The sequence below is a fragment of the Dictyostelium purpureum genome (genome assembly GCF_000190715.1).
Source record: "Dictyostelium purpureum unplaced genomic scaffold DICPUscaffold_9, whole genome shotgun sequence".
Lineage (NCBI taxonomy): Eukaryota > Evosea > Eumycetozoa > Dictyosteliales > Dictyosteliaceae > Dictyostelium > Dictyostelium purpureum.
This window is the reverse complement of record NW_003519346.1, coordinates 1-24,216: the sequence shown is the minus strand read 5'-3', so window position 1 is coordinate 24,216 and position 24,216 is coordinate 1. Positions and strand designations below refer to the sequence as shown.

Below are 24,216 nucleotides of genomic sequence, written 5' to 3'. Positions count from 1 at the left end.
TTTTTTTTATAAAAAAGATATTAAATAGTACAATAGATTTTTTTTTGATTTATTTTTTTTTTTAATTTTTTAATTTTTTTAAAAAGTGGGAGTTTTATTTTTTTTTAAATATTGTTAAAAGATAAATGAATTATTTGTTTATTATTTTATTTATTTCTATAATTTTTTTTATTGTGAGTATGTCTTCTTTCCTTATATTTATTTATATTTCCCCCATATTTATTAACAATCATTTTTTATAAATAGAAACAAAAAAGGAATCTTGTACCATACCAGGACCCAAGGGTAAACTTATTTTTGGTAATTTATTAGATTTAAAAGGTGGGGATATTCATTTAAAGTTTCAAGAGTGGTATGTATATGGTATACATAGTAGATAAAAAAAATATTAAAATAAAATGTAAAAATTATTTATTTTTAATTATAGGTATTATAAATATGGACCAATTTATAAAATTAAAATGGGATCGGTCGAAACTGTAGTACTAACAGAGTATCCAACTATCAAAGAGGCTTTTGTTGATAATTCATTAATATTTATGCAAAGATATCAAAGACCTAGTAGAAGAGTTATATCGAATTGGGAAGATTTAATAAACTCAAATACAGAAATGCATACTCATCTAAAGAAAATTGTTATATCAGAATTAACAATGTCAAAACTCAAGAAAATGGAAATTAACCTCAAAGATGAAGCAAAAAGATTGTGTAGCTTATTAGATAAACATGCAGAATCAGGTGAAACATTTAAGATTAATAATTACATCAAGATGTTTTCAATGAATGTTATTCTCAGATTTTTATTTGGTGTTACTTTTCCATACAACCATTTGGAAGATGGTATCGGCTTAATTGGTGTTGTAAAAAATGTATTCGAATCAGCTGCTTTACCAATAGTTTCAGACTTTATTCCGATGCTGGCCCCACTTTCAAAAAAACAAATAGATAAAGTAAAATATTGCACAGACCAGTTGGGAGACCATATTAAAGAGCAAGTTGAGATTTACAAAAAGAGAAAGATGATTAATGATACATTTGAAAAAGAAGATGAAAACACAACTATTTTAGATAAACTTTTAAAAGATTTTGAGGCAGGTGAAATAAACGAAAACAATTTCATTGGAACTATGATTGGTTTAATGACTGCAGGAATTGATACCAGTGCAAATACTATTATATTTTCAATAATCGAACTGACCAATCATGAAAAATATCAAGAAGAACTTTATAGCGAAATAAGAAACTCAGTTTCAGAATCAGATCAATCAAGTGATGAAGGTATCTCATACAGTGAATATAAATCATCAATACCATATCTTACAAATGTTATTAAAGAGACTTTTAGAAAATATCCTGCAGCATTATTAGGTTTGCCACATATCACATCTCAAGACTGTGAAATAGGTGGTCATACAATTAAAAAAGGTACTCAGGTGATACAAAACATTTATGCAACCCACAGAAATAAAAATGTTTGGGAAGAGCCAGATAGATTTATTCCATCAAGATTTGAAAAAGAATTCTCAACAGATAAAAACCTTATTCATTTTGCACTCGGTCGTAGATCATGTCCTGGTAACACATTAGCAGATTCAGAAATATTCACATGTTTAGCAACATTATTTAAAAAATATAAATTTACAAACACCTCACCAACACCATTAAATGAGGTAGGTAAATTTGGTGTATCATATATTGCTCCACCCACAGTTGTAAAAGTTGAAAAAAGATATTAAATAAAAAATAAATTTAAAAAAATAAATATTTAAATTTTAATTTTTATAATAACTGAGTGCATACTAAAAATAACTAGACTTAATTTATTTATGTTTTATTTTGAAAAGATTTAAACTATTTGCCAAATTAATCATTGGTAATACCATAATTTGAGTATATCTTTCGATCATTATATGAATCACAATTGAAGATATAGAGTATCCATCACAACCTCTTGTATTTTAACTATTTAAACTGTTTATTTTTTATATATTTAATAATTATAATAATTAACAAACAGTTAGGTTATAATTGGAATATTTATAATAATTTAACTATTTGTTTTTTAAAAAATGGATTGGTTTAAAAAAAAAAATTGTGGGGGAAAGAATTTAAAAAAGGGGTTATAATATTTGAATTAAAAAACTGATTTATTTTTAATATTTAAATAATAAATTTTCTTTTTTATTTTTTTTATTTATTCTAATATAAATATAATAATCATTTATTTTTTATATATATATATATTTTAAACAAAATATTTTTTAATAAGAAATGGGTATTTCTAAAGAACAAATAAAGGAAAAAATTATGGATTTCTTACAATCAAAAGGAATTTATGGTGATGAAGCTTTAGAAAATGAATTATTAGCACATTTAGGATGTTTGTATTTTAAATTTTAAAAGTTTTTTTTAATAAATATTTTAATATTAATTTTTTTTTTTTTTTTATAGTTGACAGTGTATCAACAGTAGAACTATGCCAAATCGTAGAAAGTTCTTGTAATAAAGAGATCACATATGAACAATTACATAGAAAATCAGTCAATGAAATTGTTGATTTTGTTTCCTCATAATATTAAAAGAAAAATTTAGAATTTAATATTTTTTTTAAATAAATATTTAATTTTAATTGAAATCTATTTTTTTTAGTGATACATTAAGTCATCATTATTTTTTTATTTATTGTGTTTTTATTTTTGGTTAGTTTTCATATTTTTATGAGTTATGCAGACTTTCCTTTAGCACTTAATGGAAGTATTTTACTAAGGATTGCTTTAAAAATAATCATCTGTTTTTTTTTTCGCTGGGAGTTTCCCCTCAACATTTACCCAATCTTTTTTATTTATACAATAACTGTTTGATTAAAAATATGTAAATATACCTATTTAAAAGATTAAAAGTGTTTAGGTTATAAATTTTAAAATAAAATAGCAAACATATCTCTTCTTTAGGTATCCATAGAAAAAATATGGCAAGTTTATTAGTATCAACAACTGATTTGATTTATTTGTTAATGATATTGTTGTTGGTTTTTTCTATTTTTAATTTCTATATATCTTCTATAATCTAAACCAAGAAATTTTAAATATTCACAAATATGTTTAATTTTTCGGTTTAGAGGATAGAAGATATAGAAATTAAAAATAAAATTGACAAAAAACAACAGCAACACAAGATTCAATATAAATCAATCGAATTTTGTATTTATAGAATTGAGGAAAGATCAAAGCTTGGCCCTAAAGTTGTTTTGAGATTTGAACAAGTAGAGCTTACATGTTCAATAGTGCACTATTCGAGGGCGGAACTAGCTATATTGAAACCAACAGGAGTAGACTTTCTTTAACTCAAAAGTAAACAAATAAAATCACTGCTAAGGGTTGTGATTGTCTTTGTTTAAAACTGAGAGTAATTTATCTTTCATCTTGAATTATATATGAGTATTATTATTATTATTATAATTACATAATTTTATTTAAAAAAAAAAAAATAAAAAAAAAAATGGATAACAATTTAAAAAAAATTTTTTAAAAATTATTTGGAAAAAAAAAAAAAAATTTTATCATTTTTAAATAGTTTTAAGAGTTTTTGGTGTTTAACACCATCACTTTTTTTTTTTTTTTATTTTTTAAAATTATGTTTTTTTTAATGATATAACTTACTATTATTTAATATAAAAAAAATTTAAAAAATATAAAAAAATATAAATTACTTCTTTTTTTATTCAAGTAAATAAATAAGAAAAATGTGATCAAAAATATTTTAAAAAAAAAAAAAAAAAAAAAAATAGAAATCGAGATATTTTAACCGTAATATTGATAATTTTCAGAATCATTTTTTTTTAAATTTTTTTTTTTTTTATAAAATAATTTAAAAGCCAAAAAAAAAAAAAAAAAAAAAAAAAAAAAAAAAAAAAAAAAAAATTTAAAAAAAAAACAAAAAATAATAAAATATTTAAATATGGTTAATAATAATAAATTTTTTTATTATTATTTCATAATTTATTTGTTATTTTCGGTATATCTGATTTCAACTTTAAATGGTAAATACATATTTTAAAATTAGAGGTTAATTTTTAAAATTTTTTTTTTTTTTTGATCATTATTTTTTTTTATTTATTTTTTTTACCACACCCTAATTATTTTTTTTTAATTTTTTTATAATGCAGCTTTGGAAATTAAATCCTCGTCATTAACAAATAAAAAAGCGAATGTTCTTGGAGTCCAATTTAATTATGCAATTTTAGATGTAGAATTTGATTCACCGTTATACAAATACGATCAATTAGGTTGCCCAAACTTCAACTGTACAATAGAAGCAATCGACTGTTCTTGTGATTATAGTAATTCAAATGAATGCCCCAAAACTACCGGACGTAACCCATCATGTCCACCATGTCCCATTCTAGATAGATTTGGTTCAAGTATATGTAATGGTGGAATTAAAAATGTAATGAAGGTGGTTAAGGATAAACCAATTACACTTAATATCAACGAGCCTATCCAACTTAGATATAAAGCCGATGCTAGTATATGTGAGGGTTTAATGGTAACAAGTTATCCCATCGATGGCTATTATTCAATGTCTATTGGCTATACACAAGGTAATCAAAAGCAAGTTATCATCAACCAGCCAGAGGTATACAGTATTGCTAGAATGTGCCCAAGTGACCAAGAATTAAGCTTTGCTATACCAGATACATGGACTAGAGATACCTATTTCATTAATATTGTACCTTTTGGTGGTGTAACTGATAATGTAACATTGTCATTGGAAATAACATCGAAACCAGTACCCATCTTACAATCATCATCATCTGCTGCCTCATGTAACCAAGTTTTACCAACTCATAAATGTATTAATGAAGGAGAGGTTGTTACTGGTACTGGCGATGCAACAAAGTATACATATTACACTTTTAATGTAACCAAAGCAGCCACTTACACTATTAGAGCTCCAAACTTGGCACAAACAATTTATTTATTAGCAGACAGCACAAACCAACACCCACAATTCAATGGCTTATTTACAGATTGGAATTCTTTAAGAGAAAGTGAAAATTACCTAACTCTATATTTAGAACCTTCTATAATATACATCTCAATTTACTCTGTTTACCAAAGTAGTTTCTCTTTTTCAATTACATCAGAGGGTTATAAGAAACAAGTTAAGGTATCCTCATTACCACCAAAAGCCTCTGCATACTACATGGTTGGTACATCGAATTTACGTTTCCCAACTGCTATTTTCCAATGCGACGTCTATTATCTTTGTTATCCATTTTCAACTCAGGTTAGCTATAGTGATCCAAATCCACTCTATCCAGTACCCTCAATTTTCAAAACGTTAGATGGCAGCAATATTCCATCATTTCAATCTATAAACTATATCGACGATACAAATGAAAACCCAATCAATGAAAATAGTTATCAGGTTTCATTTTTGTATTCATATAAAATAGGTTTGGACCCACCCATTGAATATTCATCATTCGAAGCAATAAAATACACAAAGTTATCATTTTTAAGTAATTTATATGATGAAAATAATAATGTAAGTTTTTATATTTATTAATAGTATTATTAATAAATACTAATATCTTTTTTATATTATTAGGTTTTAACGAATAAAAACTCAACAACATTTGAATTTAAAGAATTAGAATGTAACTATACACAATTTAAAGATATTAAGAATGAATTAGACAGCTATGAAGAGGTTTTATATAATGTTACAGAATTAGATCAATTAAATAGTTTAAGATATAAATTAGATTCATTAACTATTCGTAACAACTATGTTGGGTGTACATCAAAAGCATTAGATTATTTGGAAATAGAGTACGTTTTAAAAAATATTACCTCAAGTGGTTGCCATTATGATGTTGGTACTGATGAATACTATTCAAGCCCATGTTGCATAAAAACCTTACAATATTATCAATGCTGTGTACCAGAATCCAGACAAGAGAATGTAACCAGTTTTGTGGATGTTTCGAGTAATATAGTTACTGAAGAGTGCTCAGACCCATCATGTACCGAACAAATAATAAAGCAGTATTATGGCTCTCTTCAAGTTCAGGATAATTGTTTAACTCCACCAAATACCTTAGAGGACATGATGAGCACCACCATTCAAGTACTACGTCAATGTAAATCTGTATTAGAAGTTCAATATTGTAACTCTGATGATGAATGTAAAACTTTTTCAGGACCAGATGGTGTTTGTGATCTTTTTCTCCGTAGATGTTTACCAAATTTCGAATATATGGATAAAAGATACCTTCATTGTGTATTTAGCCAATTAGATCAAAGCACAATTTATAAAGTTTTACACAAACCATTCCATGTCAATGAAAGCATTATCGATGAAATTTACAATAGTCATTTAAAAGACGATATTACAAATAAATTGTTTATGAATAGAAAATTAATGGCATATTGGTCATCCACCACCGCCGATCCAAATTTCAATACATTATTTTACCCAACTACTTTTGGTTTGGATAAATCAATGGAACTTGTTCACGATGTCAAGTATGACAACTTATTTGATTTTGCTGCTTTATATACAACAACAAACTTGTGGGAAATCTTTGGTATGTGTCCATTTTATAGTTGCTATGGTTATGCAAATTCCACTATAGCTGGATCTCAAAAAGAAGCTGATTGCTATAATGCATGTAATGCAAGTCCAAGCTTTTGTGGTTATTGCCCAACAAATGAAACTTATTGCTACTTTCTTGGTTACGATCAAAGCACATGTGGTGTTCAAGATTATTGTCTATACTTCTATGGATACACATATAATGGATATTCAAAAGAGCTATGTGAAGCAAGTGGTTCATGTAGTGTTTATTGTGACTATGAATGCAAATCTATAGCTACACAACCATATTGTATTGACCCAAGTTCTCTAACAGAAACAGATTGTTTAATGAATACTAATACTGTTTGGGATACTACCACGACAGTACAATTTTGCCGTTTTACAAATATTTCAACAAGCAATAACTGCGACGCTTCATTAAATCAAATATGGGTAGAGTGCGAATCAAAAAATGTTGATGAGTGCACTGGTCCACTTGGTCAACTATCGGGCATGTGCTATATCTCTGGTATACTCTGTAATACAGAAGAGGAGTGTCTAAATGCTGGTGAATGCTCTGACTCATTTTATTTTACAACTGAAAATACTCAAGGCTATACCCAAGGTTTAGGTTTAGGTAAATGTGTAAAAAAACATCAAATAGTTGGTACCAATGTTAGATGCGAATTTAATTTAAATGGGTATACTGAACAAGATTCTCCAATGGGATGCTTTAGCCATTACCCACAAGTTTCAACTAGAATAGAATGTGAATCTCTTGGCGAAGATTATAAATGGTGGTCTCCCTCATTATCAAATAAAACAAAATGTTTACAAGAAAAAGGTTGCTCTACATATGTCACTAAAAATACTCAAATGCTACCATATAATAAAATATTTAATGAAATGGATGAACACGTTTGTAGTGGTTGTTCCGATAATTCAAATTCATGGAAATCTAAATATCAATGGGAAAATAAATTTAAATGGACTCCAGGTTTCTGGTACAAAGGTGTCCATACAAAAGGTCAATGGTATGACCCTTTAAAATTTGTTTATATAAACAAGCAAACCAAAACATTAGATTATCAAAAGATCTATGATGAATTAGTAGATTCTGTAAATAATCAAATGGCAGATATGGTCCGTTGTGAATACTTTTGCCGACAACAACGTGTAAAAGATAATTTAGATTCAATATCATGCAGCTGTTCAGGCGATGGGGGATCTGAGTGCTTTAAAGAGACTGCTTTACTTTTAGGACAAGTTAAACCCTGCTCTGGTACAAAACAATTGTTTTCATTTGACTACGGTAATATCATATTTACAAACGAATCGGTTAATGAGGGTTGTGGTAATATTATTGTTTCACAGTACCCAAAAAATATTTTCACAAATACTCAAGACCAACACTTCCCATCAAACTTTGTATCATATCCAAAACCAGATAACTTTGGTATATTTAATAGCAAGGATACAATTATCGGAACTTTAATTGGTGATGGTATAAAGTTAGAAATTCATGGTGTCCAACAATTTACCATTTGCTTTGACTATGATGACAATCAAGTTCAAAACCATAAAAAATATCCAATATTTGATTTTGCCTCATATAATTTAGAAAAAGGTATACTATTCCCATTAAATATATCAATTTACTTTAGCAATTCAACAGGTAAAGAACAATTGTGCGCAGATATCAAAGTCCAAGATCCCAACATAAATCTTTTCCCCGCCAATCGTATGGATAAATGGGAAGAAGAAAATAAAACTTTCTTTAAATCAGATGTTAAAGGTTTATTATATGCATTAGCTGCCATCTTTTTAGCTGTATCAATCTATGGTTTTTATCAATTGGTTATTGTTGTTCTCATTAGGATCAAAGGAATTGTTCAAAGATTTGAATTAGTTCATCTCTTAATCTTTATGATTTTTTCATTCGTAACAATTCGTATGGTCTATTTCTTCCTCCTTCCAAATGGGTCTTTATCTGATAACTCTGTCGCAGATTATATTTTAGTTATCTTACCAACCTTCTTTTATTTCAGTTGCTATACAATTGTAGTAGTACTTTGGTATACCATCATTTTCATTGTACTCAAGGTTAATAGTAGCAGAAATTTACAAAAAAGAGTTTTCTCTTTATTGGGTATTATAAATTTAATTATTTATATATTATTAGTTGTTGTAATTTTAGTCTTCAATTTTACCAAAGAATCAAATTCAAACTCGTGTGGCAATCGTGTAATTATTGTAAGTATTAAAATTTATTATAATAAATCAATTTTTTGTATGTTTATTTTTCTAATAATTTTTTTTTTTAAAATTTGATAGGATCCAAAAAGTTCAAACTCACAAAAAACAGTTAGTATATTATATGCCGTTATTCAAGCATTAATATCCTTAGTTATAGGTGCAGCATTTATATATTTGGGTGGTAGTTTATATTTAGCAATGAAAAAAGTTAAAACCCCAAGTAGCAAATCAAGTAAACACCAACAAAAAATATTTTTATTAACAACAATTTGCTCTGCTGGTTTCATTCTCCATTGTATTTTTATTTTAGTAATTGTTGGCCTTAAAGAACCAAGTGTAGTTTTTAGTTTTATTGGTTTGATTCTAACCGAAGTTATTCCATCTGTAACTATTCTCTACTGCTATGATCAAAGAGCAAGCTTATCACTCGACCTTAGTTTATCAAGCAAAACAACATCAACAAACAGTGGTAGTGGTGTTAGCACAGATACTAAACTATCAACTTTATCTGATCCAACTACAACCTTTAGTGCAAATTTATCATCAGAGTTATAAAAATTAATAAAAAGTGTATTAATAAAAAAAAAACAATTTAAATCAACCTCAAAACTATGACATCATTTTAAGCTTTTTATTTACAAATAATTTTTACAATAGTTTTTTATTTCAATATCAGTTCATTTATTTAGGTTTTAAAAAAATCTATAAAAAAATCTTAAAAAATCTTTTTTTAAAAATAAAAATATAAAAAAATAAAAAAAATCTACGTAATGATTAATATCTTATGAAAAATCATTAAAGGTCCATTATTTTTATTTTAAAAAATTTTTATTTAAGCTTTTTTTTTTTTTTTTTTTATTTAGCAAAAATATAAAATAATGTTTAAAAGAAATATAAAAATACAAGATTATGATTCTAGAATTTCAAATATATATAAAAACTTTGAAAAAATAAATAATTATTTGGAAAAAGATTATTTTACAAATAAAAAAGGAAAAAATACAAGTTATATTTATGTTTTATCTTTTTTTCTTTATTTTGGTCAATTTTTTTTTTTAGGTTTTTTTTCTTTGGGTTTTATAAAAGAGAATAATTTAAATCAAACAAAGGTAAAAATAATTAATTATTTATATTTTCATAGTTTTTTTTATTAATATTTAAAAAAGATTTCATCATTGGATTCTATTTCTTATATAGGTTCAAAGTGGAATTTTTATATATGCATAGGTTTAATATTTTTTATTTTATTATATTTTACCAATTTTTATATACAATTTTATTGGTTTTTCCTTCCTCTTTATAAATGTAATAAAATATCAATAAAAGATTATATAGGTATTTTGATAAATCATAAAAATGCACTTTTAGAAATCAAAAGCACATCATTTCATTATAAAACAAAAGATTCTAATAAATCAAAAAAAATTATAACAAACACAGAAACAGTAGTAGTTGAAATTAATGATATGATAGATGATAGTTTGCCACTATTTAATAGTATCAAACTCAATAATAGTAGCTCAATACTATGTAATGTTAGCTTTTCATTAAAATGGGTTCCCAATACTGAATTATCAATAGATTCTTTAGAACAAATCCTGTCGGATATATCTAATAGAAATAAATATAAAGATTATGAATTTTCAATAGACTTTAACTTGGTTTATACAGAGACTCAAAAAGAAATAATCAACAATGGTTTATTCATAATCAATACTCATAAAAACTATGAAGAAGAAAGTCTTCTGGGGGCAATTGACAACTTTCGGGATTATGATGATAATGAAGAACCACCCACCGCTCAACCTATTTTCCTAAAGCCATTTGTATGCCTTATCTTCCCTCTCCTTTTATTATCTTTTCCATACCAGCTGTATTACAGAAATAAAATATATAATACGAATTTTACAATATATAAAAAAATTAATGCACATCCTACATATACACCCAAAATTAATATAAAACAGAAATATACAACTCTATAATATTTAAATAAAATAAATAAAATAAACTTTAAATTTTTTTTAAATACAATTTATTTTCTATGATTGTTTATTCATCCTTGTTCTTTGACTCTTCATCACCTCTGCAAAAGAAATAAAAGAATATGAGTGGTAAAAGGATTGATAAACCAATAATATAGTATAAGTAGTCCATGACAAATAATTCAATTTGCTATATAATAGATGATAATTATGTATTAGTATTAATATTATTTGATGCTAGAGTATCTGTGTTGTGAATGAAATACTTACGTCTACAATATAACCTAATCTATTTAAATATTTTAATGATAATTTGTTTTGGTGAACATCACTTAAGAATTTGGTTAATGATGATTTATCCATTGGGTTAACTGTATCTTCATAATAATAAATATCCATCTTTTCTGGGAATACTAAAACTGCTGGGAATTTTTCCAAACCGAATTGTGAGATCCAATTAACAAAAGTACCTTCTACGATATAAGTGTAACCAAAATCACCTGGAGCTGCACCAACATCATTTTCACTTGCAAAAGATTTCATGTATTGAATTTGTTCAGCTGATGGTTTGAATTTATAAACAAACATAACAATCTTACCAAATGCAGATGTTAACATTTGTTGGTTTGAGAAGGTTAATTCTGAAATTAATGGGAATTGATTAACTCTAACCCATGAATTTAATGTTTGCTTATTTTGAGTTGCATCGAATTTGGTATACTCTTTATCTTTATAAACAAATAATGTTGATGATTTGTCATCTAAAACCAATTGATTATTTTTAATTTCTTCTTCAAAAACTCCTTTATCTCTAATAACTAAAGTATTTGGTGAGCCAACATCTTGAATTTGATTTGAAACTTTTTTAAATTGTTCATACTAAAAAAAAAAAAATTAATTTTATGGATAAAGAGAAACATTTATATACAAATACACTTACTGCTGAGTCATCTGAAGCTGATTTAACTAAAATGAATGATACTTTATTTCCTCTAAGGTATTTTTCTAATTGCTCTTGAGATTCTACTTCGATGATTGGGTTTCTGTGTTATTTAAAAGGAAAAAATTTTAAAAAAATAAAAAATTTAAAAAAAAAAATAAAAAAAAGAAAAAGAGAGGGTTTGATGTATTAATATACATATATGTCTTAATTCACTTTGTAACTAAAACAATACACATTTATAATATCAATACATATAATAAAAAAAATAAAATAAAAAAAGGGTAAAATAAAAATAAAAAAATAAAATAAATACAATGTAAAATCCCCCTCTTCTCTTTCTATCTCTTTCTAAATATCTACTTTCTATTTGATAAGTTGTTTAAAAATAATATTATTACACATATTTATTTATGTCTTTTTTTTTTTATGTTTTTTTTATTTATTTTTTTTTTATTATTATACTGTAATGATATATATATAATATGTTTTTTTTTTTTAAAAAAAAGTTACTAGTTATTATATAATTAATAAAATGTTTACTTTGTCATTTCATCAATGTAAGCAATGAAACTAGCTTTGTCTCTTTGGCTTCTGTAATCTTTGGCTTCACCATCTTTGAAACTATAATTTAAAAAAAAAATGAAGAGTTAGTTTGAAATTAAAAATTATTAGATTATTATGTATGTATTAAAAAAAAAGTAATTACTATTTGATGGTTGGGTAACCTCTGATTTCGAATTTTTGGCAGACACCTTGGTTGGCAACACAATCGACTTGGGCGATTTTAACTTTATCACCTTTTAATTCGTCGTTATAGTAGGCACCTAATTCTTCATAAACTGGAGCTAATCTTTTACAGTGACCACACCATGGGGCAAAGCTAAAATAAAAATAAATAAAAAAAAATAAAAAAGTTAGAACATTTCAATTCATTTATTTATTTGGGAAGTAAATATTTATTGAACTTACAATTCGACTAACCAATTACCGCTTTTAATTGAGTCAACATTGTCGGCAGTAATTTGAACAACTGAGGTTTTCTTTTCTTCTTCGGCGAAAACACCACAGATTAATAATAAACAAACAAAAATAGCTAAAAATCTCATTGTATGAAATATATAAATTAAATTAAATAAAATAAAAAAAAAAAATTTTAAAAATTTATAAAAAAAAAAAAAAATTTAAAAAAAAAATTTTAAAAAATAAAAAAATTAAAAAAATTAAAAAAATAATAATTATATTTGTGTGTGCATCGTCATTCCTATTTGTACTTAAATTAACCGATAGATGGAAAACAATCCTTCATTCTAAATACAATAATTCATTGAGAATTTTCTGGAAATAGTAAAAAAGGAAAAAAAAAAAATTTTGAAAAAAATAATATAAATTAAATTAAAAAAAATAAAATAAAAAAAAAATAAAAATAAAAATAAAAATAAAAAAAATAAAACATTGTTTGGAAATAATTTTAGCACACACACATTCACACACATAAATACACTATCACACATAAATTCACAAACACACATTAAAATTGTAATTTTTACATTAATTGTAAAAAAAAAAAATCATTATGATTTATAAAAAAAATATATCTATTAATAACCTTTTTTTTGAAAAAAAAAAAAAAGAGTGAATATTATTTCCACAAATACTTGATTTGTGATTTTTGATTTTTGATTTTAGATTTAGATTTTTTTTTTTTTTTATTGGTTGTAAATTAATTTTTATTTTTTTTTCTCATATACTTATATTTGTTTGCCCAAGGTTTGAGGAGTACACTTGTACAATTCGTAGATTTTCGAAAATATTTTGAAAAAATTTATATTTTTTGAATTTGTGCGGGTGTTGAACAGTGCAAATTTGTTTTATAATTTTTTTATTTTTTTTATAAATTATAAAAAAATAAAATGTATTTTAAAAAAAAAAACAGAACCTTTTTTTTTTTTTTTTTTTTTTTTTTTTTTTTTTTTTTTTATCGTATTGTCACCTAACATCAAATCCAAAATCAAAATAATCACAAACATCAACAAATAATCAAATTCAAATAAATAATTAAAATAAATATTATTTCATTCATTATATTTTGAATAGTTTGATTTGTGTCTTTCCAATAGATAAATTTTAAATATTTGATATTTCAATTATAATAAAAAGGAGTCTATAACTAGCTTTTTTTTTTTATTCCAATTTAATATAATATAAATACAAATATAGGGTTTAACCCTTTATATTATTTTCAAAAAATTTTAACACAAAACAATGTTTTTTATAAAAAATAATATTAAAATTTTTTTAATTTTAATTTATTTAACATTTGTATTTTTAGTAAAAGGTAATAATTAACTTATATTATACGTTTCTTTATTTTTTTTACATTTTTAATTTTTTATATTTTTTATATTTTTTATTTTTTTTATTTTTTTATTTTTAATTTTTACTTTTTTTCATTTTCAAAATTTTTTCCAAATTTAAATTAACGTATTTCATAATAAAAAAATTTAGGGATCGAAATTAAATCAGCCAATTTAATAAAGAAGTCAGTAAATGTATTGGGTGTGGATTTATCATATGCTTTAATGGATGTGGAGTTAGATGAAGATTTATATAGATACGATACTTTATCATGTCCATACTACAAATGTCCCCCACCAGCAAATGAAAATATAGATTGTTCATGCGATTATACAAATGTTAACGATTGTCCACCAACGATAGGACGTGATCCATCATGTGAGCCATGTCCTGAAAAGATCGAGTATTATGATGGAGATAAAATGGACCTATCCGATGCTTGTGGAGGCGATTGGACAGTATTGGAGTACAACAAAAAGTACAATTATAGTATCACAGAAACAGCTTTTTTTAGAATTAAAGCTCCTTCATTTGGTTGTAAAGGTACTTCATTAAAAATCAATTCAGTAGATGGCTTTGGTCCATCGTATATTGGGCCACTCAACGAAATGTACTATATTCGTTATTCATCATCATTAAGTCCACAAAGAAATGTATTACTCAATTTATGCCCATCCGATAATTGGTCACCAGAGGAACATTACACTTTCACAACTTCATGGACTAGAGATACTTATTTCATTAGAGTTGATCCAACTACTTCAATTTTCAATTTTACCATTGAACTTCAAAATTATGAAATTCCAAGCGATGCACCATCAGCCTGTACCCCAATTTCTAGTGACCATCAATGTATTACCACCAATCAAGTTATAATGGGTGAGGGTAATAATTCAGTGCCAATCTATTATAGCTACCAAGTAGAGAGAGCAGGCCAGTATTTCTTTAATGCACCATCAATTTACCAAAGTACTTCATTTTATATTTCAAAGGACCCAAATAATAAATATCCAGATGAAACAAATGGTTATTGGCAATTAGAGGAAGAATGTAAGAATTATAATTTTTGGTTAAAAAAATAGTTTAAATGTTTACTAATATTTTTTTATATAGTTGATAATTTCTTATTTTTTAGTTTTGATGAACCCACAACATTATATATTACAGCAGTATCAGTTTTTGCAACCAATTTTACATTTTCTATTTGCGACCAAGGTTTTAAATCTCGATATTCAGTATCATCAATGACATCACCAACCGAAGGGGCCTTTTCATTAACATTAACATCAAGATTATTATTAGAAGATGGCCAAATTTTAAATAATCCAACTTACCATGGATCACTTACCTATTCTGTTTTATACCCACAAGTGGATATTTCACCAATGTTTCCAGTTCCCTTATATTTCCATGCCTCTTCAAAGTTTTCAGATCTTAAAATAACTAATAATATCGCACATTATAATGAATTTAAACCAAATTCATACCAAGCAGCAGTATTATTATCAACATCAATTGGAAAAACAAATATAAACAAATTTTATGATTTCGAAACAATATTAAACTCGAAATTAGAATTTTTATCTACAATATTTGATAAAGATGGAAATGTATGTATTAAACTCTTATTATATCACATTGTAATAATTTTAATTTTAATTATATTAATATAAATATTATAATTTTAGGCAATAAATAATATTGTTGGATTTGAAGAGAAAGTTTTAGAATGCAATGAAACAGAGTTTAATCAAATATTTCAATTAATTGAAGAAACTCAAAAGGTATTGTTCAATATTTCAGATTTTGACGAGTTAAATAATTATAGATACACATTAGACTCATTACAAATTAGTGATGGCTGGGTAGGTTGTAGCAATAAGGCTGTTCAATTGTTAGAAATGGAGTCTATACCTAAAAACATATCATTGGTTTATTGTCCATATAAAAGAGATGATCCAGAGTATTCACAAGACCCATGCTGTAATCCATTAATGACATATTACGAATGTTGTAACCCAAGAGAAACCTCATTAAATTTTACAGTTTATAGTAAAGGTGACCAGTCTCTAGTTGAAGAACAATGCTCAAGTATCGATTGCACCTTATCAGTATTGGCAGACTATGGCAAATCATTAAGTAATATAGATGCTTGCACCGTACCTGACATTGAGCCTCTTAGAATCAAATTAGAATCTACAACTGTTTTACGTCAATGTAAGAGTGTTTTAGAACCACCTTATTGTACAACTGACCAAGATTGCCAAGAGTATAGCGGTAAAGAATGCAATTTATATTCAAGAACTTGTATGCCAGATTTCGAAATATTGGATAAGAAGTATATAAGATGTGCTTTAGAGAATTTATCAAGAAACGTAGTTTTCTCTTTATTAGATGGAACAATTAAAGTTGATGATGCAGTCGTTCAATCAGTTTATGATCAAAATCAAAAAGAAGATTGCGTTGGTTTTTCAAGTATTTATGATCGTTCAAAATTTGCTTGGAAATCTTATGTTTCGCTCCCATTCTGCTATAAAATAAAAGATTGTTTGGATGAAACTTGTCTTACTCGTCATGATACTTGCTTGGAAGGTATGTACGTTGACTGGTATTTAGATGAAATTTCATCAGTAGAAAATTGCAGTGCCACAGGTTTTTGTAATGGAGATACATCTTTAACTTTAGAGGAATGTGAAGACATTGGTGGAGGATTTTGTGGTTATTGTACAAACGAAAATAGCACATGCCATTCAGCATCTCAATACTTTGGTACAGAGACAACATGTCAAAACCAAAAGATTTGTTTATCACCAAATGGAGAGTTCCAAGTGGGTTTAACTGACCAACAATGCGAAGAGGATGTTTCTTATTGTACAGAACCATGTGGTTATCAATGTACTTCAACCCTATCAACTATGTCTGGTTGTTTAATTTTTAAAAAAAATATAACTCAAGCTGATTGTGCTAGTTATCCTAATACCGAATGGACAGAAGAAAAAAAAACTTGTGTAGCTAAAAGCTTTACCACCCAACAGCAATGTAGTGGCGCCTCTTTTACTTGGGTAGATTGTTCAAATAAAGGCGAGGGTGAATGTATGGGTCCAATTCAAAATTTGGATATTTGTTACCTTGAACCAGTCCAATGTGCCACCAAAGAAGAGTGTGAAAACTCAGGTGTATGCTCAGATGAATTCTATTTCGATCCAAAACATGGTAACCCTTACTATCCATTTGGTGCAGGTAAATGTGTATTTAAACATGGCTCATATCAAGGCGGTATTACTTGTGATGATAGTGATGGCAAGAACCAAAATGATTCACCAAATGGTTGTTATTTTACATATCCACTTCATCTTACCAAGAGTGATTGTGAGGCTGATGGCGGTAAATGGTGGGTCCCAGCTATAGATAAGGATACATGCGAGTCTCAAATGGGTTGCAGGGTTTTAGAGTCTTCAACAGTTTCAAACTTACCATTCAATTATTTATTTAATGAAATGGACCAACAAGAGTGCGAAGGTTGTTATCAGTCTTTTAATGAATGGACGAATAAATATCAATGGTCAAATGCTAAATGGTTAACAGGTGTATCGAAGCCAACTCGATGGATCCCAACCGAATTTGTACCAAATCAACTTGGACCACAATTTAACTATGAATTGTTTTATAACAGTGTAATGGAGTCAACAAATACATTAGTTGCAGATTTATTTAGATCAGAAGCCTATTGCAGATTACAACAACTACAGTCAAATTTAAATTCAATTACATGCAGTTGTGGATCAAGCAAGAGCGATTATTCGAAATGCTTCGAGCAGTCATCACCATTATTAGGTTTATCAAAACCATGCACCACCGAAAAATCTACATTTTCATTTGATTTTGGTCACATTGAATTTACCAATAACTCAATCGACTCATCGTGTCAATCTATTACAGTTTATTCTCAATCCAAAGAGTTGTACACATCAACAAGACCCGAATCATTAGCATCAAATTTCGTATCCTATAAGAAAACAGATCTTTATGGTATTTTCAATGATAATGGTGCTGTTATTGGAACCCTACTAAGTGATGGCATTATCATTAAATCACAAGATGGTATAAGAGAAGCAGTTATTTGTTTTGTAGTTGCTACTGGTGAAAAGGTAAATTCGAAATATCCAATATTTGACTTTGCTATACAATTAAATAATGAAACTATCCCAACACCTTTACAAGTTGAAACTTATTTTGAAAGAAATAATGAAACTTCAAATACACTCATTTGCTCAATGGTTACCGATATTTCTCAAAATGACCCAATATATTTCCCAATCAATCGTATTTCAGATTATCAAGATCAACAAAAAGAAGTATTTGATGATACAGCAAAAGGTTTAATGTATACTTTAGCAGTAATTTTCATTATTGTTGCATTATGGGGTTTCTTTGAAATTGCATTAATCATTTATAATTATTATAACGAATCTAAAAAGGCATTCCAATTGGTTCACCTTTTAATCATTATTGTAACTCTATTTATTTTAATCCGTGCCATTTACTTTTTCATTATGCCATCTGGTGCATTAGCTTATAGTCCAGTTGCAGATTACATTTTGGTTGTTTTGCCAACTTTCATTTATTTCACAGCCTTTACTATTGTAGTGGTACTTTGGTATGTTATTTTCTTCTTGGTATTAAAGAAACATCGTTCAGCCGAGTCTCTATCTAAAAGAATTTACACAACCGTCGCAGTTATAAATGCCGTGCTTTATCTTTTATTCATTGCCATTGTTTTAGTATTCCAATATACCAAACAAGATAAACCTAATAATTGTGGATCTCGTATAGTTATTCCAGTTGAAAGTACAACACCACAGCGTGTTGTTAGTATTGTATACGCAGTGGTCCAAGCTTTAATTTCTTTGGTTATAGGTTCAGCATTTTTATATTTAGGTAGCAGTTTATATAGCGCAATGAGATCAAACAAAGTAGGATCAACATCAAACAAAGCACATCACCAAAGAAAGATCTTTACATTAACTTTAACATGCAGTATTGGTTTCATTTTACATTGTATTTTCGTTTTAATTATGGTAGCAGCAAATGTAAATTCAATTATATTTAGTTTTATTTGCTTGGTTTTAACTGAAGTAATACCAGCCATCTCCATCTTGTGGTCATTCGATCAACGTAATCCATATCAACAAAAATCAAGTGATGGTGGTTCCACCAGAGGTTCATTCTCAAAAAATAATAAATTAACATCAATTGGTATCGGAAGTTCTACAACAGATCGTCAATCAAATCAATCTTCCTCATCATCCTATGGTACCCCAATTTCAAATAATGATATTGGTAATGACTCATCAAATATAACACCATAGTTTGATTTATATTTATATGTAATATAACAATAAAAATAAATTTTTTTTTTTAAAGGATGATTTAATTTTTTTAATTTTTTCGTTATTATTTAATTTTGTTCCATCATTTCAAATGAAAGAATACAATAATAAATATTATAAAGTTAAGGAAACTAACTTTGAATGAATATAGAAGTGTTTATTTATATAAATCTATTCAATAATTATTTTTTTTAAAAAGAAAAACAAAAAATGTTAATAAATTTATCTTTCATTTCTTAAATTGAATTTTCTTTTATAAAAATTGATTTTTTTTTTAAGTTAATAGAGGGTATAAAAAAGCATTTTAATATCATTTTTTCAATTACTTGAAAGAAAAACTTGGGTGGAACACCTTAAGTTAAAACCGTTCCCTTTTTTTTGATAAAATAATTTTTTTTTAATTTTTTTTTATTTTTTGAAAAATGATTTTTGTTGTTTTTTTTTTTAAAAAAAAGTTGATGTAAAAAAATTTTTTTTTTTTATTTATTTTACATTGATCCGCCCAAATGAAAGAATACAATAACAAATATTATAAAGTTAGGAAACTATCATCGAATTTAGATAGAGTCATTTATTTATATGAAAATATTCAAGAAAAAAAAGTAATTATTAATTTATAAAAAATAAACAAAAAAAAATACTAATAAATTTTTAGCTATATATTTGTAAAAGAATAAAACTATTTAATTTAGAAACTTTAAATGATTCTGAAATAGGATTAGAAAAGAATTTCACCCAATCAGTAAACCAAGAACTCAAATTTTTAAAACGATATTCAAATAAAGAAAAATACCCACATTTAAATATTATTCAATATATTGAAGATTTTATCACCATAAAACCAAATAAAGACTATTACCATTTAAATATCATCACTGAATTTTATGAAAATGGGGATTTATCAAAGTTAAAAAGGTAATTACAATTTTTCTATATAAATTACTAAAAAAAATATTTTAATAATTTTTTACCCATTATTTTAGATTTTCTTTTTATAATTTTTTTTATTTATTGGTTAAGATTTTAATAATTTTGGAACAGTTTAAAGAAGATAAGGTTGTTCATAGAGATATTAAACCAGAAAATATATTTTTTAGAACACTTATTGGTCCCAATAGAATTACAGGAGAACCGGAATATGAGTTTTATTTAGGTGATTTAGGATCCTCAAGAATTATTTTAGGTTTAACTCAAGATGGTCGTTTTACTCAAGAAGGAACTAATCAATTTATAGCACCTGAAGTAATTGAGGGAAATTATACCTCCAATGTAGATGTTTACAGTTTAGGTGTTACTTTATTAAAGCTTTATGAAAATACTAGCTCAGAATTTTATAATAAAGTTTTTTTTGAAATATTTAAAAGAATGGCCAATGAAGATGAATACCAAAGACCACAACCATCCCAAATATTAGAATTCATTTGCAAACACTATGAATTTTTAAGACTAACATCTGGGGATTTCTTTCATAGAAACCTAAAAGAATCATTAGATTTTGTAAATCAAAAATACAATTTTTTTGAAAAAAGTACAAGTACAAGTCCAATTGAATTTAATTTAAACAGTTTTTATAATTTTAATAATCAATCATTAAATTTTTATTATAATAGCAATAATAATAATGGTTTTGATATTACCAAAGATTATAAATGTATTAGTTGCATTGATATATTAAATAGCCATCAATATTATATCATAATTGATGGAAAAGTATGCATTAAATTTATATTTTAAAATTAATTAAATTATTTTAATACTAATATTTAATATTTAAAGTATTTTAGTTTATTTTCAGTTAAAAGCTTTATATCTGATAAAAATTCAGTTATGAAACAACATTTCGATCAAATGTTTTCAGAAGAAATGTTTTCATTTTATTTTATGGAATGTTCAAAAGTTTTTCCATTAGAACCAAATAAAGTTGAACTTTATGATATCAATGCAACTGATGATGAAAATAATTATTATTTAATAGTTAACCCAACTGAAAACACTTTAAAACAAATATCAATACAAAATCCAAATGCCATAACAAAGAAAATTCAATTAATATTATTATTTAAATTAATTTTATTATTTTTTCAAATTTTCGAAAAAGGAGATATCAAAATGCTGTATTTATATTTTCATTTTTTAAATGGCTTTCAAGTATTTTTAACAAACAAAAAAGAAACTACCAAAGATGAAGAAAATCAAGAACCATTCAATGATGTTAGGTTTTCAATACTCTCTACATTTGCAGATCCAACAGAGAAACTACCTAACTTTATAGACATGGTCTTCAAGGTGTATAGTATAGAAACCAAAGACCCAGTCATTGATAAGATTTATGACTATTTTAGTGTAAGTATTGTATTAATATGACTTTTATATTACATAGTATAAATTATAACAAATATTTTTTATTACCACAGACTACCTTCGAAAAAGCTGAAACACCAGTTTATTTTCAATATAAATATATTTATCAAATTTTAGAAAATGAAAAAGAAAGATTAATAAATGAAAACAAATACTTAATGGAATATTACGATAAATTAGATACAAGCTATAACAATATTTTAAAAAAAATTTCTATTTCTGAAACTTTTGTTATTAACCCAGTTAAACAATTTCATAAAAAATCAAATATACATATACCAATATATATAGTTTATCTTGAAGGAGAGGTAAAGTATAAAATATTTTTACAGTTTTTAATTCTCTTTTTTGTATTAATACAATTTATTTATTCAATAGGTTTTTGGTGCAATTTCACGAGTGGCATCTGATAAATTTATTAATTTTATTGAACTTGTAAACCCTATTTTAGAGAACATTCAATTTGAACCTTTATTAAAACCCTCAAAAAAAACCCACTTTGATCTTTTACTATACGATTTACCAACCAAATTAAAAGAATGCGTTAATCAATACTCAGATTGGGAAATAAAAAGATCAATGTTTACTGATGAAGAAAAGAATAATTATTTTATGAAACTAGCCAAAAAACATTTAAACAATTTAATCCAATTAAAATCAATTAAAGACTATAAATTCATATGTATGTATTTATAAAACTATTTATAATACTTGATAAGTTAAAACAATACTAACTTCTATTTTTGATTTATAGATGGTTTAGAAACGATTATTATTGGTGAAGAAATATTTTATTTTTTCGACGTAATTATTTATATATATAAATTTAATTTTTAATTTTTTTTCTTTTTTAATAATTATTTTAATTTTTTTTACCCCCAGTATTTTGGAGGAAGTCCATTTAGTATAGTTGGTTCAATTTATGATATTGCTCTTTACTTTTTTGGTCAAGAAGATAGCTGTCAACAACTCTTAAATTTAAATTTCTTTAAATATTTAAATATTTTATTTTGTTATAGTGTTATGGTTGACCAAGGTCATTCAAAAATCGAATATTCCCCATCAGATGGTTTATATTATTTAAACAAGTTATCAATCAACAGCAATGATAATAATAATAATGATAATCTCACCAACTACTCAAAAATAACGATTGGTTCTATTAAATATAATATTTTAGAAATATTAAATTTAAACCATCACAAAGATAATGATATATATTTTGATTATAAAACAATGATTTTATTATTAGAAACTACCGATACAAATGAAGTAAGTATTCAAACCAATATATAATATAATTATTCAATTATTTAATTTATTAATAAGATTTCTTTTTATATATAGAAAATTTATTGTATTCGAAAACAAAAGAAGGAACATTTAACTGAAGATATAATAGATGAAGTTAAATTTGAAGAAATTGATAATAATAAGTTTAAAGAATTTAATGATCAAATCATTGTTCCATGCTATATTGTTCAAGATATTAATACATCATATTATTTCTTTAAATCTGAATTAAAAATCAAATCAATCGAGGACATAATTGAAAAAGAGTAATTATTCATGTATAACTACACATACACAAATAAATTCATATTAATTATTATTAAATTTTTATTAACAGTTACAATGATATCAGCATAATAAGATCATTATTATATTATTTCGAATATTTTGTATCAAACCCATCAAACTCAAATCAAGTGATTCTAATTAAATCAAAATCAGTTTTAGATCAACAAACAGAAGATTTTTTAATTATTTTAGATATTTCATATTTTATCAGAAGAGTCTATGGTTTTTATATTGAAAGTATATATCCCAATTGGGAGAAATATATTAGCACAGTTTATTCAGGTAAATCACTTTATTCAAACTATTTCATAATCAATAAAAATAAAATATTAAATGATATAACCAGTTTAGAAATTATTCAAAGAAATAACGACAAAATAGATGTTATTATTGGTTATGACATAATATTTAATATTATAGAAATTAAAAAAATTAAAGAAAATGTTCATTTAGTCAAAATAAATGATAAGGTAAATATTTTATATTTATTAAGATTAAAATTGAAAATTTATTAACTTTTCATTATAAACTTAGTTTTATATTCGAAAAATTACAGGTTCAATTAGAGAAACCAAAGAAATGTATTTAACAGGTGGAAATTTTGAAGCAATCCAATTATTTGGAAAACTTTATACAACTAATTTTTTTAATCTTAAAGAAAAAATGAAAATGATAAAACATATGAACTCAAATTTTGAAATGGATATTTTAGAATATAAATTTAATTCAGAGCTTTTAATACTAAACATAATAAAAGAGA

At 25.4% G+C, this 24,216-nt stretch overlaps 6 protein-coding genes across 6 annotated transcripts; 5 read left to right on the top strand and 1 right to left on the bottom strand.

Moving 5' to 3' along the window:
• Positions 1-125: 125 nt before the first annotated feature.
• On the top strand, positions 126-1,736 carry DICPUDRAFT_74510 (uncharacterized protein; the record flags this gene model as incomplete). Its single annotated transcript, XM_003283508.1, has 3 exons — positions 126-177; positions 247-352; positions 428-1,736. 3 exons carry the CDS (start codon positions 126-128, stop codon positions 1,734-1,736), a joined length of 1,467 nt encoding a protein of 488 aa, XP_003283556.1.
• A 2,416-nt stretch (positions 1,737-4,152) lies between these two features.
• Positions 4,153-9,285, top strand: DICPUDRAFT_14599 (uncharacterized protein; the record flags this gene model as incomplete). Its single annotated transcript, XM_003283507.1, has 3 exons — positions 4,153-5,550; positions 5,614-8,838; positions 8,920-9,285. Coding segments are annotated over 3 exons (4,989 nt in total), but the record flags the coding sequence as incomplete, so codon positions are not given.
• A 1,022-nt stretch (positions 9,286-10,307) lies between these two features.
• Positions 10,308-10,826, top strand: DICPUDRAFT_74508 (uncharacterized protein; the record flags this gene model as incomplete). Its single annotated transcript, XM_003283506.1, has 2 exons — positions 10,308-10,667; positions 10,809-10,826. The coding sequence occupies 2 exons, from the start codon at positions 10,308-10,310 to the stop codon at positions 10,824-10,826; spliced, it is 378 nt and encodes a 125-aa protein (XP_003283554.1).
• Positions 10,827-10,893: 67 nt separating this feature from the next.
• Positions 10,894-12,880, bottom strand: DICPUDRAFT_93483 (uncharacterized protein; the record flags this gene model as incomplete). Its single annotated transcript, XM_003283476.1, has 6 exons — positions 12,739-12,880; positions 12,476-12,649; positions 12,310-12,390; positions 11,767-11,869; positions 11,097-11,705; positions 10,894-11,016 (listed from the first exon to the last, which is right to left on the bottom strand). Exons 1-6 carry the CDS (start codon positions 12,873-12,875, stop codon positions 10,894-10,896), a joined length of 1,227 nt encoding a protein of 408 aa, XP_003283524.1. The 5' UTR covers positions 12,876-12,880.
• Positions 12,881-14,348: 1,468 nt separating this feature from the next.
• Positions 14,349-19,493, top strand: DICPUDRAFT_147210 (uncharacterized protein; the record flags this gene model as incomplete). Its single annotated transcript, XM_003283505.1, has 3 exons — positions 14,349-15,174; positions 15,238-15,734; positions 15,813-19,493. 3 exons carry the CDS (start codon positions 14,349-14,351, stop codon positions 19,491-19,493), a joined length of 5,004 nt encoding a protein of 1,667 aa, XP_003283553.1.
• A 527-nt stretch (positions 19,494-20,020) lies between these two features.
• On the top strand, positions 20,021-24,154 carry DICPUDRAFT_74505 (uncharacterized protein; the record flags this gene model as incomplete). Its single annotated transcript, XM_003283504.1, has 12 exons — positions 20,021-20,116; positions 20,170-20,429; positions 20,498-21,224; positions 21,291-21,857; positions 21,929-22,183; positions 22,254-22,557; positions 22,630-22,679; positions 22,758-23,147; positions 23,223-23,434; positions 23,506-23,926; positions 23,991-24,037; positions 24,115-24,154. 12 exons carry the CDS (start codon positions 20,021-20,023, stop codon positions 24,152-24,154), a joined length of 3,369 nt encoding a protein of 1,122 aa, XP_003283552.1.
• Between the last annotated feature and the right edge of the window lie 62 nt (positions 24,155-24,216).